A 17,522-nucleotide genomic window follows, 5' to 3' on the forward strand; every position below is an offset into this window, starting at 1 on the left:
TTGGAATAGCATAACATGCTCTTTGCTGAGGAATGATCCAAACAGCTGCTTACTCAGGGAATCAACCCACCCAGAAGTATCTCTGGACTGCGAGATTCAATAATTACACTCTGTGCTGATGTACGACTGAGGTGCTTGCCTATGTGGGAAAAACTCATATACTTTTAAGTGACTTGATTAATCTGAAGGGGGCACTTGACACTAAAATCAAAGCAAAGACAGCTGTTGTTTAAATTGCGTTTAGTAGTTGAAGTATAGTAAGAACTGGGGAGAAGGAAGGAATAAGAAAATAAAATCAAAACCTGTGTGTTGACTATAAGAAAGGGCAGAAATATCCTCCAGTACCCATAAGCTAAGGTGTTTTTCAGATCCATTGCTACAGCGGAATAACATGCATCTGGTATGTGGTTGCAGCACTTGATCATGCTGTGTCATACACTCATGCACACCACAGGAGCAAACACTGGGTAACTTTTGGGCAAAGCCCAGGGTTAGGCTCTTCCCTGGTGTGATTCTACAGAAATCAGTGCTTTGATTTCCACAAACATAAGACTGTGGCCTACATCTGTTGATTTACTATTATTTTCTGGTGTGTACATTCAGGGTGCCTTTCAGACAGAAACCTCTATGTTTTTGGTGCGGTGTGGAAGAATGAAGATTGTTTCCAGTGCAGGTGCAAGATGGGTTCAATGACTTGCTGCAGCTTGTAAGTTTACCCAAATTATTGTTTGTTTATTCAGAAACTGATTGAAATATTCAGGCTTAAAAACCCTCATTGAAAGCATGTACTGAAATGTCATACTCATGAGAACAAAACTCCTTTTCCTGTTTCCCAGTTGGCTCTAATCATGACCAGCAGAATAATCGGTCAATCACACAGACTTTTTGGGGAAGAAACATAATGAAACACAGGGTGTTCCCAGCGCACAGCTCCTCCTCATCACCTAGTCTTTCTTTAGATTCAGACAGTAACTGGGTGTGTGGTTCCCTTTAGCTTCTGTTTCCTTGCTCCTTCTATTCACCAGCTTTTCTCCAGATACCTAAACACCCCGCAGCACATGAACCTGTGGGTTTCTGTATCTCTGCACCAAACCACTGACCCATCTGAAAGCATCTGTTCAGATATTCTAGCATCCTTGCCATGCTGTCTAGAGCCTATATTTCCTCCTTATCAAAACTGGACACACATGTGATAATTTGCTTTCTTGTGTGTTCTTGTGTGTCTATGGACGGCAGTGACTCATCAAGGAGAATTGTGTCTTCCTGAATAGCGATGTGAACTGATTATCTCCCCAGAAGACCAGAAAAATCCTTCTTTTAAGGGAAGGGAGAAAGAGTCCCATAAAATTGAGGAAGACTACAATCCAAGGAACTTTTGGAGGGAAACATTCCCAGCTTTTCTCGGCCATAAGAGGGAGGGAGTTGGCCTGTGCTGAGAAGAGGCCCAGCTGGGAGTCATTCATGCTGAGATGATTCATCACTCTGTAAATTGTTTTTATTATCAAGGAAGTTTTAGTTCGAATGGGGAAGACAGAATTAATCTATATTTTGCCTTTGTGTGGGAATTTATACTAATCCCTAACAGAGAACTGCATTTAAATAAGAACAAACATTGGGAAATCACTTCATCTGTTAAAAGCCACAATCTGGGCTCTGTATTCCTTCTGTCATAACCCATAGTACTTGTTATGTATATCCACAGGCCAAGTCAATCCATGGCTGCTCCAGGATGGCTGTAGCTCAGTGAGTATCCTCCTCAAACTGTGCCTCAGCTGCTGATTTTCTCTTTGCCTTTCTCAATGACAGGGTTGTAGTCCCCAAGAAGTATGATAGGGTGAACTGTGTTGGCCTATTCCACAAGAAGAGCTGTTCCATCCGAGTGGTGAAGAAGACTAATCCTGAGATAAGTTGCAGAGTCTACAATGGAGTTGGATAAGAGCACAAGATGAACTTCTCCTCTTTCACAACTGCCCCAGAAGGTGAATATTCTCTGGATCTCTCCTTTAGAGGAAAGCAGCAAGCAGCATGGCTTCAAGAGAAATGAGTTTGCCTCGTGCCTTTCACAGCTCTAATTGTGCCTTATCTATCTCATTTCTGATGCTAGGTGGTTTGTCTTACACACATTTGTAACCAAACTTTATCACCGGCTTTTTTCCTGTTGGGACCCAGAGTTAAATACATTTTCAAATACATCAAATCACTGTAGTCACTGATTGGTCTCCTTGAAAACAGAAGAATTTGCGGTGTTTTATAAATGTTTGTAAATCTAATTATTGATTTGGAAATCATCTAGCTTTTAAAGTAACAGGTATTATATAAGTTGTTGCCAGACACACAGACTCATTATGCAATTACACTTATTGACATTCCCCCAATGACATGTGTGCTAGAAAATGGGATGAAACAAACCAGGGAAACAGCCCCTTGAAAGCTTCCCCTCACCTTGGTGCCTTGTGGAGGTCAATCCATGCAGTCAATAAATGCAGATGCACAAGGAACATATTCTCCAGGAGATGACTGGTACATTACAAAAATGGCAATCCCATGCCTGAGAGTCCAACATACTGCAAAGAAGTGCCATATAAATAGCTCTGTAGCCTTCCATACCAGGGTAGAATTTCCTGCAATAATCTTGTTTGGATCAAAGTCCACTGACAAACAACCCCACGAAAGCTGTTTTTATAGGAAACCTAGACTATAAATCATGTTTAGCCTGTAGACTTCAGGCATTACACTGTGCCTGGTGCAAAGTCCATAAAAGTAGTTAATATGAGAAATATCCTATAAAATCTATTTATACAATATTAAGAGCAATTATAAAAAGAGTGCTGTACAGCTAAAAGGCCCAGACAAATAATTTGAGTGTGTTCAGTTTATTTAACACTGACATCATAGTGCTTTTCCTCATCTGCCTTTCCTCTACCTTCCTGAGCTGTATTACAATTAAATATTTCATCTGATGCAAACAACAACTTCTTTCCATATCTGCTGTGGAAAACCACAATCACATGGTCTATTTAAAGTGTGGTGCTGAGAACATACAAGTAGAAAACCTGCACATAATAAGGAAAACAGCTTACTAATTATCAGAAAAACCCCATCTATGGCAGTCAATAAGGTGATTCCAGAAAGCAGATAAAATGAGAAATACATTTTATCTTTTAGAATTTTTGGGGGCTGAGGAACAAAAGCAAGTTAGAACAAGAAGCAGCTCCCTTTGATGATATCCCCCTGTGCCTTCTTGGCACCAATGCCATGGACATCCCTGCATCTGGCTATGACCAATCTGGGAGGAACAGGCATCAGAGGGGCCCTCACTTCTCTACTTGAGAAGGATGAATCAGAGGATTTAATCCAGTTATATACAAATATATATATATATTTGCATATCTATATCTATGGAGGTAGATGTAGATACAGATATATACAAGGGGTTATGCTATCCTCTTCCTAAATGCTAGATTCATCTATAAGGGCCTGCCTAGGGACCCCTGAGTAACAGCCCTACTTTTCTGAACATCATTTAAGCAGTTCAGAAAAATTCCTGCGCAGATACATCAGTTTTATAGCTCCCCCCAGGGAATGAAAGTTATGAAAAAATTGAGGATTGCTGATAATGGTAGAAATAGCAATTCTGCTTCAGAAAGAAGTAGAGATGCTCACAAAATGAAGCCAAACCAAACTTCTGTGAAATATCTATGGGGATGCCACGTAGCCCTGATAAACTCAGCATACACCTGCACTATGTACTGTTCCATGGTACATTTTCTCTACATGCTTTTGTCATCAAGTGCCTAGTACTATTCTTTATGGATATTGTTTGCTCACTGTTCAGCAGCGCCAGAGAGAGCAGGACTCCAGATGCTGGAACACAATTAGATTTGCTAAATGTACTGTAGCAGAATTGGCCTCTGAAAATTCATGCTCAGAGGAAAGAAGGAGACAGAGTATCAGGGCTCCATCAAGGAAGGCTGATATGGCTGGAGATCTGACACAGGAATGCTGGAGGAGACCCCCAAAGCATCCAGAGTGCAGCTGTAATCCCACTGCTGTGACAATCCTGTCACTGCAGGGAAATGCTCAATTGCAGCCAGTGTTGGTTGGTAGAGGCCTTGCTGTCGCCACAACCCCTTGCTGGAAGGAGTTATTTGGCCAGAGCAGACAGGACTATTTCTTCATGCACCTGTACCCCCTTGACAGGCTTTGTCTCCATGGAGTCCAGCTGTTTTGGACCAGCTGCAGAGCAAGCAGCACAGTTCTCCTGTGCCTTCTGATAACAGGAGCATGGGCTGTGGGTGGAGAATGGGAACAAAGCTTCTTATTGCTCTCTGGGAGCTGGGACAGCCCCATGCCATGCCAGCTACAGCTTCTTCACCCCATCTCCTATCAACAACACATGGGACTGGGCTGTTGACAGCACTTAACTAGCAATAGTTGGGACTACAGTACTTCCACACTGCTTCCCAATGTGGAATTTCCATTATTATGCACACCCATACAAATATTCTTGTTAATTTCTCAAGTCTTAATGGGCTGGGATCCTCACAGAGACTCTCTACAGACTATTGTTCAGTAGTTCCCACTGGGAAGTGAACCATGGCCAGGTACAAACCAGCCAGCTCAAGCACCAGAACCCCTTTTAGTGAGGGGCTGAACCCAGACCACCTGAGGGAATTTGCATTGGCATCTTTGTCTTGCTGCTGCTGTTCTCACTCCAGGGTAACTTCAGCATTGTCCCCTCTGTGCTGCAGTCTGGGCAGCTGCTGCTGGGCAGCTCCAGCTCCATTGCACCTCTTGCCTTACACTCAGTGGCTGCTGGTGCATGTAAGTCCCAGACCCATGAATGTCTGCAGGGTTGGAATGGCCCAAGTGCTGCTCCCACATCAGCTTATTAATAGTGAGCATTTTCATCCTGCAGTTTGGATGCCATGTGGAAAGAACATGTGTGTAACAGGGCTCTAATGCAGCCCCATTCACCTCACCAAAATGGCCAGGACCTGGCTAGAGAAGTTCATCCTAAAAATCTGTCAAGTCCCAGATGACATAGCAAGATACTGGTAGCTGTCATTTCTTGATCCCTGGGCAGCAGAGCCCTGAGCAGTGTTTCAGGAGCCATGATACAGCTGTTCTCCACTGACTTTAAGAAGAGAGCAGATGTTTATTTGCTAGCTTGCAAGCTCTGCCCAAATGTCTGAATTGAGAGAATAAAAGCGGCCCAATATATCTTTAAATGTTTAGAAGGTGTGGAGGCAAGGCTGGCTAAGGAATGCTGCAGCTGAGGGGAACAGAATAGCTTCACAAATCCAAATATCCCTCAGGAAAAGGCCTGTCTTTTTCCTAATGGTTTTCCTCCCCTTTCTTTAATGCTTTGAACAGCAGTACAAATAAACATACGATAAATAAATTAAGGAAAAAACAGAAGGGTACAAGCCAGCCAAATAAATAATTTCAGCTTCTCTGTCTCCAGTAAGATAGGAAGAATCTTGTACTTCCTGCAAAGCTGGCCAAAAGCTCAAGATTTGTGTGGGCTGATGCTTTCCCATGCCAAGCACAGCCTGCATGTCCTTTTCCATTGCCAGATTGGAAAGCTCGTCTCCTTCAGAGGTGCCTGGGTGCAGGGCAAATGTTGGGATATGGGTGCTGGTTCAAACTAGTTGGTAAATAAAGCCTCTGAAAAGGAGGCTGGAAAAAAATAAGTAACACAAAATAAGAAGCAGCTCAAGCAACCCCTGATTTAAAAATCATTAACTGTGGACAACTGTCCAGCTTACACCACTCATTATATACATTCCAGTTCTATGCTTCTCTGCACCATTAGACATGAGAAATGCCAAAATACTCTACATCCCTACTTCTGCTTTGCTTATTTCTCTAATGATGAAAGCTGTCTGCTGAGCTCTTGAAGCAGATGATCACATCTGTAATAGCTGTTACCAGAAAAAATGAAAGAAAATATATGGTATAAATGAAAAACTGTTTTCACTTTTAGTTTAGTTCACATGAACTTGCAGTTATTTTGATATTGAAACATCTTATTTCTGTTAACATACTACATGCCTGCAAATAAAAAACCTTTTTGCTACCACTGCTTATCACAACTTAAGAAAGGCTCCAGAACAGTATTAGCCACTGTTCTGATTATGCAGCTGACTATAGCTTAAAACCATTTTTATATAAAGACCAAAATTAGGTTATTCTGGCATAGCTGTTGGAAATATTCTGTTTGTGCATTTTCCCAGTACAAGAGAAAAATTTGCAGCTCTGATTTCTACCTTAGTTTTTGATGAGAAAGACCTGGGGAAAAAAAAATCACAGAAATCTGGCACTTCTGCAATCCCCTTTCCCCCCTTTATTTCTACCTTTTTCAGTGCTCTTTCATTTCTGAGTTCTTTTCCTGAGTAACACTGTGTCTCTTCCCCAGTCACAATCTAAGGGCTTTAGCGTGCACCCTTCTAAAAGAAAATTTCAACATCTGTCTGTGATGGAATGGAAAATCTGAGAAAACTGGTACTGGCCTCCTAAGCTGAGGCAAAATTGTCTTTGTAGCCCTACAGAAATCTTGCCTCAGCAAGGAGAAGAGGATTAGGCTCTATGTCTGTATTTTGTCTCTTTGTTTTCACTTGAGATCACACTTGTGCAGCATGGGGGCATGCTGTGCTTCAGATACTTCACAGCTCTTTTCTGAAGTTGTTATTCCTCTCAAGTATCCCTAGATTTTGTATATTTATACAACAGCAGAGGGAGCCAGAACTTCAAAGTCAGACCATAATCATAGGGCAGAATTCATTGGCTAAGTTGAAGGGAGGGAAGGACAAGAGGGCGGGATAGAGAGGGGGAGAGGGAGAGAGATGCCATCCTAATCACCTACAGAAACAGCCAGCAGAGCTCCTCTCCTGGATTGCAAGGGCACAAAAGGTCTTACTTCACTCCTACAACATTTCTGCCTGCTTCCAGATCAGAAATGTGCACCAACAGCAGAGATTCTCTCCATCAGTAACTGGTAAGAATTTTCTAAATTATCTATTTCAGATTGTCAAGAGCTCACATCTCTTTATTAAAGTTATCACCTGTTATTGTTAAAAAAAGTTGATGACTATGTTTGATTCATGAAGACTGTTTGACTTGTCACGAAAGGCCCAACTCTTGTATCTACTGAGCAAAGCTTTGCAACCTTTTGGGGTGCAAGAGGGAGATGGCAGCTTCTTGGGAGCCTTTTCGGTTCAGTGTGCTCCCTGCCACCCTGTGGTGTGACAGAAAGAACCTTCCTGGTGCCTCTGGTCGCTGGAAAACACTTCTTATCTCTTAATCCCTGAGATTTCTTGATCCTCACACAACCAGTGCAGCTTCAGACAGGACACAACACATCACTCTCCAGATATCCTGACTGACTGACTGCTAAGGTGCCCATTGCAATGTTTTATAGATCCACCACTTCCTTTGGTAATGATCATCTTTGTAAAATGTATTTTTTTTCTCTTGGGTAGCAAACATGTCACAAAGGCCATTACTCTTAAGAGATCAAGGGCTAACTACCATTCTCCAGTCTGCAGATTTTCACATTTTGCCTTTGTGAGCTGGCTCCATATCTTTAGTAAGGTTGTTATGAATTTAACCAGAAAATAAAAAGTTGGAGTAAATGCTTTTGTAAAACTTCCTTGCTTTCTACAGGATCAGAGAAGATTAACTCATAACAGAATTTCATGAGCTCGAAAAGGTTTCCCTCAGAAAACATGCAGATGTGAGAGGGGGAAAAAGAATTCACTTTCCTTGGTATTTATGCCACCCCTTATGTTCTAGACTTGTAATATGTTAATATACACAGGTTTTTATACACTCTAATTATGCAGGTTCTAGAAATTTTTATCCTATATAGCTTTTTCAATGACCTAAGACAGTTTGTCCCAATATTTTTGCAATACAAAGCTAAAAAGAGGTGAAGAGTTCATCCATTAACTTTCACTGTACAGGATCCCTTATGGATTTTACACTGTTCTGGGATGTCTGTGCAAACCCAGTGACATTTCCTCTTCTAGTTAAGTGTTGCTTTCCTGGGAAGCTATAATAATAGTGATTTTTAACTTTTCTTTAGTATGTAAGGCTAAACAGGCCAATTGTGCTTTACTGAGATAATGCCATTGGCAGACAAAAGGGGATACCACTGTCAGTCAGTCCCCTCTACCTCAATTAATATCTGTAATATAAATTCTGGCATTGTGTTGAACCTTTCCATTGCTCCTTTTTTATTTTTTCCTAGCAGACAACAGGCAGCTTTACTCCCAGTAATTGCTGTAACTCTTTAAATAAGTGATACAATCACTGCATGTCTTTAGGAATTGCTTCTCCCAGAATGTCTTATGGACTGAAAGCCAGTTGTCTTAGCAACTAGTTAGGCTCTGGGATAGATAAGCAAGTGCTTCTAAGTGTCAGATAATGAAGCCAGACACTGCAAATATGTTTTTTTCTTTGACTAATGTCTGATGTGGAAATTGGCTTCCACTGTCCATCCCAACTATGGAGATGTTATTTGATTGCAGGCAGTGGATGATCATGATCAGCTTTGCAAAAATGACCCACCCTTTCCCAGTGGGTACATAGAGCCCAGCATCTGTAGCAGCCCCCTGCTTTATCCTGTCTCCAGGAAAAAAGTTTTTATTGGGGTTTTCAAAGGATGTCTTTGAGTCCAGAGGTCTCTCAAAGGAGCAGTCATGTATTAACTACTTGAAGCCATAATGGGCTAGCAGTCTCCTTGAAACCCACTGATGGTTTTATTTTCTTCCCTGACTCATTTCTGCAGTATTCCATTTCCTTTGAGGAATTTTTCAGAGAAATACAGGATAATGCCCTGGGGCAAGACTTTTGAGCTGACAAGTGATAATTTGGTTTCTTTTTTTTTGAGACAAGCTGAGTGACATTTGTTACTTTAGAAGGCTGTGCTGTTCACCAAGACAAACCCTTCAAACTTTGCCTGCTCTTCTTCCTTGCTTCCAGCACAAACAGAAGAGTGATAAATGCCTACAAAAGATGTATGTGGGGAACTGAACTTAGACTAAGATTAATTCTGAAAGCTCATTGTCTTCTTCCTTCTGTATCCTGTTAATTTGCTGCAGACTTTTGTGACACTTGCTTTTTAGAGAAGCTGTCTCATCCTGCATTAACTAGAGAAGAAACTCCCATGAACATCTTCGTTTTTGTTACTGAACTCTTTCCCAATATTCATTAAGAGTCTGAACAGGATTCCTCTTTCTTCTTTAAAGACAAATGAGCAAAAACCAAGCAAAAATCTCTCTCCCTCAACAAACAGATTTAGGAGATATACTTCTTACTTCCTACAAGCCAAGTAAATATTGTTTCATTTTCTGAGGAAAAAAGCTGTTTTTTCTTCGACCATAGTCTCATGGTTTCTGTGACCTTCAATACAATGGGGGGACTAACTAACAAACACCCCTGTTCCCACTGCACTGGTGATTCACTATATTAGCTCACCTTTGATTCAAATGTCTAAACACAATATGCACACATTGCTTTTTACTGGCTCTTGGTTCAGAATAAACTGAAAGGCAACCAAACACCTTGAAAGCCAAACACATAATTTGGGAGTGACTACCCTTGAGGATCTTGCCACCCAAGGATACCATACTAGGATGCATAAGTGTAAGGCTAATGCAATAGTTATTCTTCTGTTTTTCTGGGACTGCTTTTTGTATTATGGTTGCTGGAACAAGAGCTAAAGAGCACTACAGACATAGGTGATCTGTGCATTGAATTTTCCCAAGACATCAGGTTGGCAGGTGGTTTAAAGCACCTCATGGTGCATCACAGGTTCCCTAGAGACACTGGACAACTCATGTCCCATCTCCTTTTCACAGTCCTCTTATCGGTGATAAGAGGGTGATAACTCCTTATTTACTTCTGGGCAGTACCATGAGACTGAATGCCCAGCAAGTGCCTGTCATTCATCTGGTGTGGGATAGCACAGAATGCAAGGTGATAAAAGGGAGGGAGCTCCTAACCCAACAACACACATTACAGAGATGCTCTTCATCCCAACCACACTTACCATCAGTGACCAACACACAGCCACACTCAGTCTTTGCTATTTCTCTTGGAAATGTGTTCTCTAAACCTATGGGATCTGACTTCTGCTTTTCAGGTGGCTCCACCACTTTCTTTTTTTCTTCAGCATTATTAGTTCTCACTGTTGCTTCAGCATGTCCAAAAGTGTCTGGGACCCTTGAGAGAGCTTACTCTGTGGACACAGATGTTTGTAATAACTGCACATATTTTCATATTTTTCAAGCAACAAAAGAGAACCATGTGTTTGTTGTTGAGGATACTGTAGCTAGGGACATGAGGCTGGGACCGTAGTAAAAAGCTCACGTGTTTTGTTTACAGCAAAATCTGTTTGTCCTGTCCAAATGCCAGGACTTGTCTCTTCTGACTGGTACAAAATAATATTGCAGGCTGCCCATCCCTTAGCTCTGTTTTGCTTGCAGCATCTCCACTGGCCAGCAATCATTAAAAACAATGGGGCTGGTTGAAGGTTTTTAATTCCATATCCATTTTCTCACTGAAACAGACCACCATACACTCCCCATATGTGAACATGGAATCCATTCATCACCATTGCTGCTTCTTTTTCTTCCAGAAAGTGTATCAATCTGTTCACATGGATTGGGCAACAACACAAAAATGGGAGGACAGAAGGAGTTATGCCTATATCCTCAATTTGGAAAATTTTCTTTGCCCTGCTGTAATTAAGATTTAAACTACTGAGGAAATGAAAGACTAAAGGGCTGCTATATTTTTCTTGTGTGACTGTCTTGACTGCCTCAGATGGATATGGATAGATGACAGAAAGATAAAGAGAGGTAGAGTTAGAGAAATCAACAGGTCCAGCAAAGTAACAAAAGAATTTACTGTACTTGTTCATTTTTGCTGATCAAACAGAACAATGATCCCAAAGAATCCTTTTATTTACTGCACCCTATTGCTTTCTTTAGTTCCTGAGAGGCAACATCTCTAGAAAACAATAAAATTCATAATGGGAAAGACAAGGCAAAGAAAAACTTATAGGATAGTGGGGGCTTTTTGTACAGTACTGGTTATCTTTAGGCATGCAGTTATTCAGCAATAAATGCTACTCCATTGAAGTGATAAGCTCACCATACCATGTTACTTATGTATTCATACCATAATCAGTTGGTTTTTCTTGAATCTCAGACATTTTTCACCGCCCCACAAACTTGTTTGAGTGATATTTAATCATTGAGGAAAGTGTCATGGAGTGGTTAAATACTGTCATTCCCCGAGTATTTATTTACTTTTCATACTACAAGCCCTTGAACAGCATGGAACTGCCTCTGGCCTGATGAGAACTCTCAGCAGAGTCAGATTTTTTTTTTTCTTTGATTTCTGGACACAGAGGATTTGGACATGAGGGTCAGGATTATAAAGTAGACTTTGCTATGGGTCACAGGAGTCATCTGGGAGAGTCGAGGCAGTCCTGTGACTGAGATTTCCAGAAGTATGCAGTAGCAATTAACTCCATGGGTTTGGCTCCCTGAATCCCACTGAAAGTCCCAGCTCATGGCTTGCAGCAGTGAGTTTGAAGCACACCTATCTGTGCAGGAACACTCTCTAGCAGATAGAACATGCTTTTACAACAAATTCGTAAAAAAAAAAAAAGCAAACTTATCCTGAGGGAGAATCAATAAAAATCTTCCCAGAAGGAATTAAAAGCCACTATCAAAATCACTCACTCTTAAAGCCAAAATCAGAGAGCTGGACTGTATTTCTGATAAACCCTGTCATGGTCACATTAGGGGAGATATCAATGCTTCATGGGCACTGGAGTTCATCCGGAATGAGGAAGCAAGAAATTTGGACTGCAGTTCCCATGACCTGTCACAGCTGTGTAGAAGCTGGAAAACGTTGAAATTATTTCGAATTATTTTAGACTTTTAAAAAATTTTCCCATGATATCCCTCCAGAGAATGAGCCTGAGTTTTTGCATGGTAATTGTCTTGCACAAATGTGAGTTCTGGCTGCAATTACAAATGCATTTCACAGAAGATATTTTAATGTTGGCTTTGCGCACCTAATATGCCTAGCTTTGCACATTGATATTTAGCACAGCTGAAGGTAAATGCAGCCTCACAATGTCCTCTGCCCAGTTTTGGATCAGAACCTTGCAAAACCAGAATTGCACACAATTTTACCCTGGGTGGGTTTTGATCCGGTTTTGTTGTATCACCACTCTACTGCATTAGTGATGTTCAAGATACTGCACTGAGTGAAATAATGAAGTTAAGTTCTTAAATCCATGGGACAACCTCACAATGAATAAACATGGTCATAATTCAATAGAGTTGTACAGACTTTCATACCACAGTGCAGCAAAGGGCTCCATTTTATGATCTAATAAACTGTGTAAGAGGGAGCTGCAGAATATACACAAAATCCCTGGCATTTGCTTCCCTGTCTCCCTCCTTACCCTTTTGACTAATTTCTTGCAGCATAACTAAACATATTTTTTCTTTTCCTTTCCTTTGCAGATATATCCAGACCTTCCACAGCCAGACAGAACAGATAACGCTTTTAGACTGGCTCCAGAAGACTCAGACTGTGTTTGACTACCACCCTTTTGCATAAATATTTTGGGATTCAAGATGAATAAGACAAGGGCTGTTAATGATGTTTTTCATTTCCTGATCAGCAAGAACTGGAGCTCAAGCCGAAGCTTTCCTATGAACATTTCTAATCAGTGCATGAACATCACTGACCTTACTGTCTTTCTGGCCACCTCCTACAGCTTGGAGACTGTTCTGGGCATTGTGGGAAACATCTGTCTGATTGCTGTCATTGCCAGGCAGAAGGAAAAGGCAAATGTCACCAATATCCTAATTTCCAACTTAATAATTTCAGACTTGTTTATGTGTCTCGTCTGCCTGCCTTTCACTGTCGTTTACACTATGATGGACTACTGGATATTTGGAGAAGTCATGTGCAAAATGACCTCTTTCACTCAGTGCACAACTGTGACAGTGTCAATCCTTTCCCTTGTCCTTATTGCTCTGGAAAGACACCAGCTCATCATAAACCCAACTGGCTGGAGGCCAAATACCTCCCAAGCCTACCTAGGAATTGGAGTGATTTGGACTTTAGCATGTCTCATGTCCCTACCCTTTTTGACCACATCCATCTTGTCTAACGAGTTGTATGAGCAGCTCTCACACTTCATGAATTTTTCCACTGATAAGGCAATATGTATCAACTCATGGCCTTCTGAGCAACACAAACTTATCTACACTACCACTTTACTGCTCTTGCAATATTGCATCCCTCTGTTCTTCATCATCCTTTGCTACCTGCGAATCTACTTACGTCTGCAGAAGAGGAAGGACATGTTTGAGAAGAGCGAGTACAGCAACCGAGCGGTCCAGCTGAGAAGGATAAACATCTTGCTAGCATCCATGGTTGCTGCTTTTGCTGTTTGCTGGCTACCACTGCATGTTTTCAACACCATCGTGGACTGGAATTACAAAATCATTTCGCCTTGCCACCACAACCTGATCTTCTCATTGTGCCACCTGGTAGCTATGGCTTCTACCTGTGTCAACCCTGTTATCTATGGTTTCCTAAACAGCAACTTCAAAAAAGAAGTGAAGTCACTGATTCTAAGCTGCCAGCATAATTCAGTAACTGCCTCAATGGAAGAATATGATCATTTGCCTTTATCCACCATGCAGACTGAAATTTCCAAGGGGTCACTGATGTTGAACTGTAGGCACAATTCTATCTAAGGAGCAGAAAACATTTCAGAAGGGTGCACTGACACCACACACCAACTATTACCTGTGGGTATATAAAGCAACTGGTGATGCCACAGCTGGGATGTGAACAGGAAGCCAACACTACCTGATTTTTGGAAGAACAAGCAAAGTAATGTTGTAAATGTTCACAGTTGCTGCTGTGGTGCACAAGCTTTTCATGTCACTGAGGTGGTAAGGACACTGAGGAGACTGGGCTGCTGTAAAGCAGCTGCTCTAAGAACAGTGACTAAGCTGTGACTGCACGGAGGCTGACATGGGTTCATCAGCAAAACTCATATCTCTACCATGGCTGCAGTAGAAAACCAGATTTCCAGTTTCATCACTGCAGGCTGCCAAAAGTTGTGTTGGAAGACTCTCTCGGTTTTCCAGTATTAGTAAGATTTTTATGCACAGGTGACACACTAGTGGAACAGAGATATGTAAATATCAATTTTTTTTTTTGCCACCTCTCACAGCCCATTAAGTAACAGTAATCTTTCACATCTTCACATAAAACACTGCCTGTTTCTATAAAACTTCACTCTCTGCCATAGGCTTGAGAACAGTTGTTGCCTCTGCAAGCAGGGACAAGCAACAATGACCCTGGTATGTAAAGAAGACAGTCACTTACAAAGGATGGCAGCAAATGAAAATGCTATTTGATGGATTAAACTCAAAATGCATTGAGATGATACTGAGAACTGTTTTTAAGCACATGATAAACAGTTGTAGATCTACATGGAAATGAGTCAGTTCCTGCTGCTGTCAGTCACCAAGCTCTGCAATGCTACAGCTTCATGCCATGATGGTACAAGATGGCCAGATTACAGGAGTTGTTCTAGGACTTGGTAGCAACATGACAATCTGCTTCAGCACCTTCTTGGTACTGTAATTGCAAAGTATCTAATTCAGAAGGTCAGAATGAGCATGAAAACCTGTTTGTGGAAACCATGTGTTTCCAGAGTGGCTACACTTCTAAAGAAATAAACATGTGCATGGAGAATTTGAGTTTTCTTAAAAAATAAAACCTGATGGCAGATATCAGTCACACTCACTGGCATCAGCAGCACAGGTGAAGCTGAAATTCCAACAAATCAAGAGAAGATCAATGAAAATACACAGGTGGAACCCAGGTCAGGCTAAAGCCAAGCCACATAGGTAGTACTGACAATTGCTCTAGTAAAATGGTCATATTTTCATAACTGTGTTATTTGTAGCCTTTGTTCATGAAACCTACAAACTATAAACTCTTTTTAACCTCTGGAGCCAGAGAAATCGCTCAGTGACTACTGAGAAACCAAGGCATGCCCAAGAAGGCCATACTGAGGTACAGATATAAAAAAAAAAAAAAAAAAACAAAACAGGTAGCAAGTGCAAAAAGGAGACCAACCAGTTCAATGCTAATGAAATATTGAAGCATATTCTATCCTGATTTGCTAAACTAACCTTAGCAGAAGACCAGACTGGGTGGTCAGCTGAGATAATTTCCAACACAAAATGTGCTTGGATAAGCAATGATTACTTGTTGCAGTCAATAGGTTTGCATGGAGCTGAAGATATCCAGTGTATAGTTATGCAAGCAACTAGAAATTCCTTAGCTGGCAGATCTCTGATCAGACCAATTGGTATAAAGACAGGTGAGGAAAAGTCTTCTTCCAATGCTGTGAACTGACAGGAATATGGATGCTGAGCAGAGTATCTGAGGACAAGAGCTAACCCCTGTGTTATAAGGCAGCAAGAGCTATCCTATCCCCAGCTGGCAGAAATAAAAGTTAACCCTTGCCATGAGCTGGGTGCACAGATTTCAGTTGTAAAACTTGAAGTTTGGCCTTGAATTCTCGTGTGCAGAATCTTACGGCAGAACCTTTTTTGATGCAGCCACCCCTGTAATTCTGGCCAGAACCTGTATATCTTAGTAAGAGACTTGGTATGTGATTGATTACCTTTTGTATCTTCCTCAACTATGTGGCAAGATATTTTTGCTTTTTTCAAATGGATTCCAGCTTTCTTTTATTTTCTTTATTACTTGCTATGCTGAGAAGTTGTTTCTCTTGATTAGTTTGCATGCAATATGATTTCTAGACTGGGCGTTGAGTCTACTAAAAACACAGAACAAGAGGACTTTTATATCAGCTGCATCTTGAAATTTGCTGCTGTAGCCAAAACCACCATGGGATGCTGAGTAGCACAAAACACAGCAGCTCCTCCTAATCAGTGTGAGTTATATCAAAACTGTGCTGTATTACTTCAGGGCTTAAATACTGTTTCAACTTTGTCACGGTTTTGCATTTAGAATCAATTTAAGTAATTGAGTAATTCTGCCTGTTTTCCGCACTTGTTAGAATTCCAGCATTTGGTCAGCTAAAGTGTCTGTAAAGCTATTGTAAGAATACTCTGCTAAACACAAACACAGAAAATTACCTGATACATGGTCTTAAGTATATAAATTTTCAAGCAGCCAGTGTCTTAAATGGAAACACAATTACCTTTAGCATTTGCACTTCCACAAGCCTGTCTTTGTCACTAGCTCTAAGTGAAAACTTTTGGTAAAGTGCTTATAGTACAGCAGAGACCTGCTGCTGGAGCTGTGCACTGGCATTGTGCATCAGATCCGAGTTCTTCCTGCAAAGGGTAGAAATATGAGCAAGATCTGACACTGTTTAACTGTAATTCACGTGGCCATTTGTTTCCATGAACACAAGTAGATACATAAAGCAAGCGGATCCAACTTTACAATAACACAGACAAACACAAACGGATGTTATCTTCCTCTCATGATTAAGCGAAGTGTCAAGTTTTGAGTCAACTACTGTTTATTACTAACTGACTTTGGACTGGATAAACTACAGGATTTAAACACTAAAAGGCACCAAACTGCACCCATACTTCTAACTGCAAAAATGCAGACCCTCAGAAACTCCCAACCAGCTGCAGTCTATCCATCTACTTACTATCCTGAGATACATGTTTTTCAACCTCTAAAATTTCCTACGTTACTAAATAAACTTTAAAGAAAACACAGAAAAATAAATAGATCTAGGTACCAAAGGACTGAATATGTGACAGGAAAGGTGCCTGTACCAATTCTTCATTCTGTGCATACACCAAGGCTTATGCTGCTGTGTACAAATGCAGTAGAGATAATACCCTGGTAGCTTTTTAAGTACTTTTGCAGCAACTGTTCCCTCTGAAGGCAAAGTCACAAGGCTAGGTGAAATTATGCCTGCATAATTGAAAGAGCCATTTTATTTGTCACTTTGGGGCTTTATGCATCCAAGGGAGGCTAGGTTTCTTTGGTCCCAGCAGAAGGCAACAGAACAGAAATAGCTTACATACCTCTTATCCATCTGTAAATAACAGATACTGTTAATGTGTAAGAAGCACAGAGCTTTTTTGTGTTCATTGTATACAGTGATGGTTTTGGGTATACTCTCTAAAGTTCTGCTACTGAGTCACAAAAGCAATGATGGAGAAATAGGCAGGAGTTGTGCAAATCATGAGTTCCTACAATTTTAAGACCTTACACTGCCTTTTTTTAAAAAAAAAGTTTTTCATAATCTTGCCTCTTGTGATCCATTATAAGAAGACCGTAAGGTTTTCAGAGCAAGAGAACAACTTATTCTGTGATATAAATAGCACACTACAGGAATCTTATAATAACAAATAAAGTAATATTGTCTGTGTCACTTCTCTGTGTCTGCTTCTGTAAAA

At 40.9% G+C, this 17,522-nt stretch overlaps 1 protein-coding gene across 1 annotated transcript; it reads left to right on the top strand.

The window, feature by feature from the left end:
• Positions 1-12,668: 12,668 nt before the first annotated feature.
• On the top strand, positions 12,669-13,802 carry NPY4R2 (neuropeptide Y receptor Y4-2). The gene has a single exon (XM_066554984.1). The coding sequence runs from the start codon at positions 12,669-12,671 to the stop codon at positions 13,800-13,802; it is 1,134 nt and encodes a 377-aa protein (XP_066411081.1).
• Positions 13,803-17,522: the final 3,720 nt, after the last annotated feature.

Source organism: Molothrus aeneus, chromosome 8, assembly GCF_037042795.1.
Source record: "Molothrus aeneus isolate 106 chromosome 8, BPBGC_Maene_1.0, whole genome shotgun sequence".
In the NCBI taxonomy this organism is placed as follows: domain Eukaryota; kingdom Metazoa; phylum Chordata; class Aves; order Passeriformes; family Icteridae; genus Molothrus; species Molothrus aeneus.

What these genes read in the sequence shown, in the direction of transcription:
- NPY4R2 (XM_066554984.1), top strand. Translation starts at nt 12,669, where the DNA reads ATGAATAAGACAAGGGCTGTTAATGATGTTTTTCATTTCCTGATCAGC.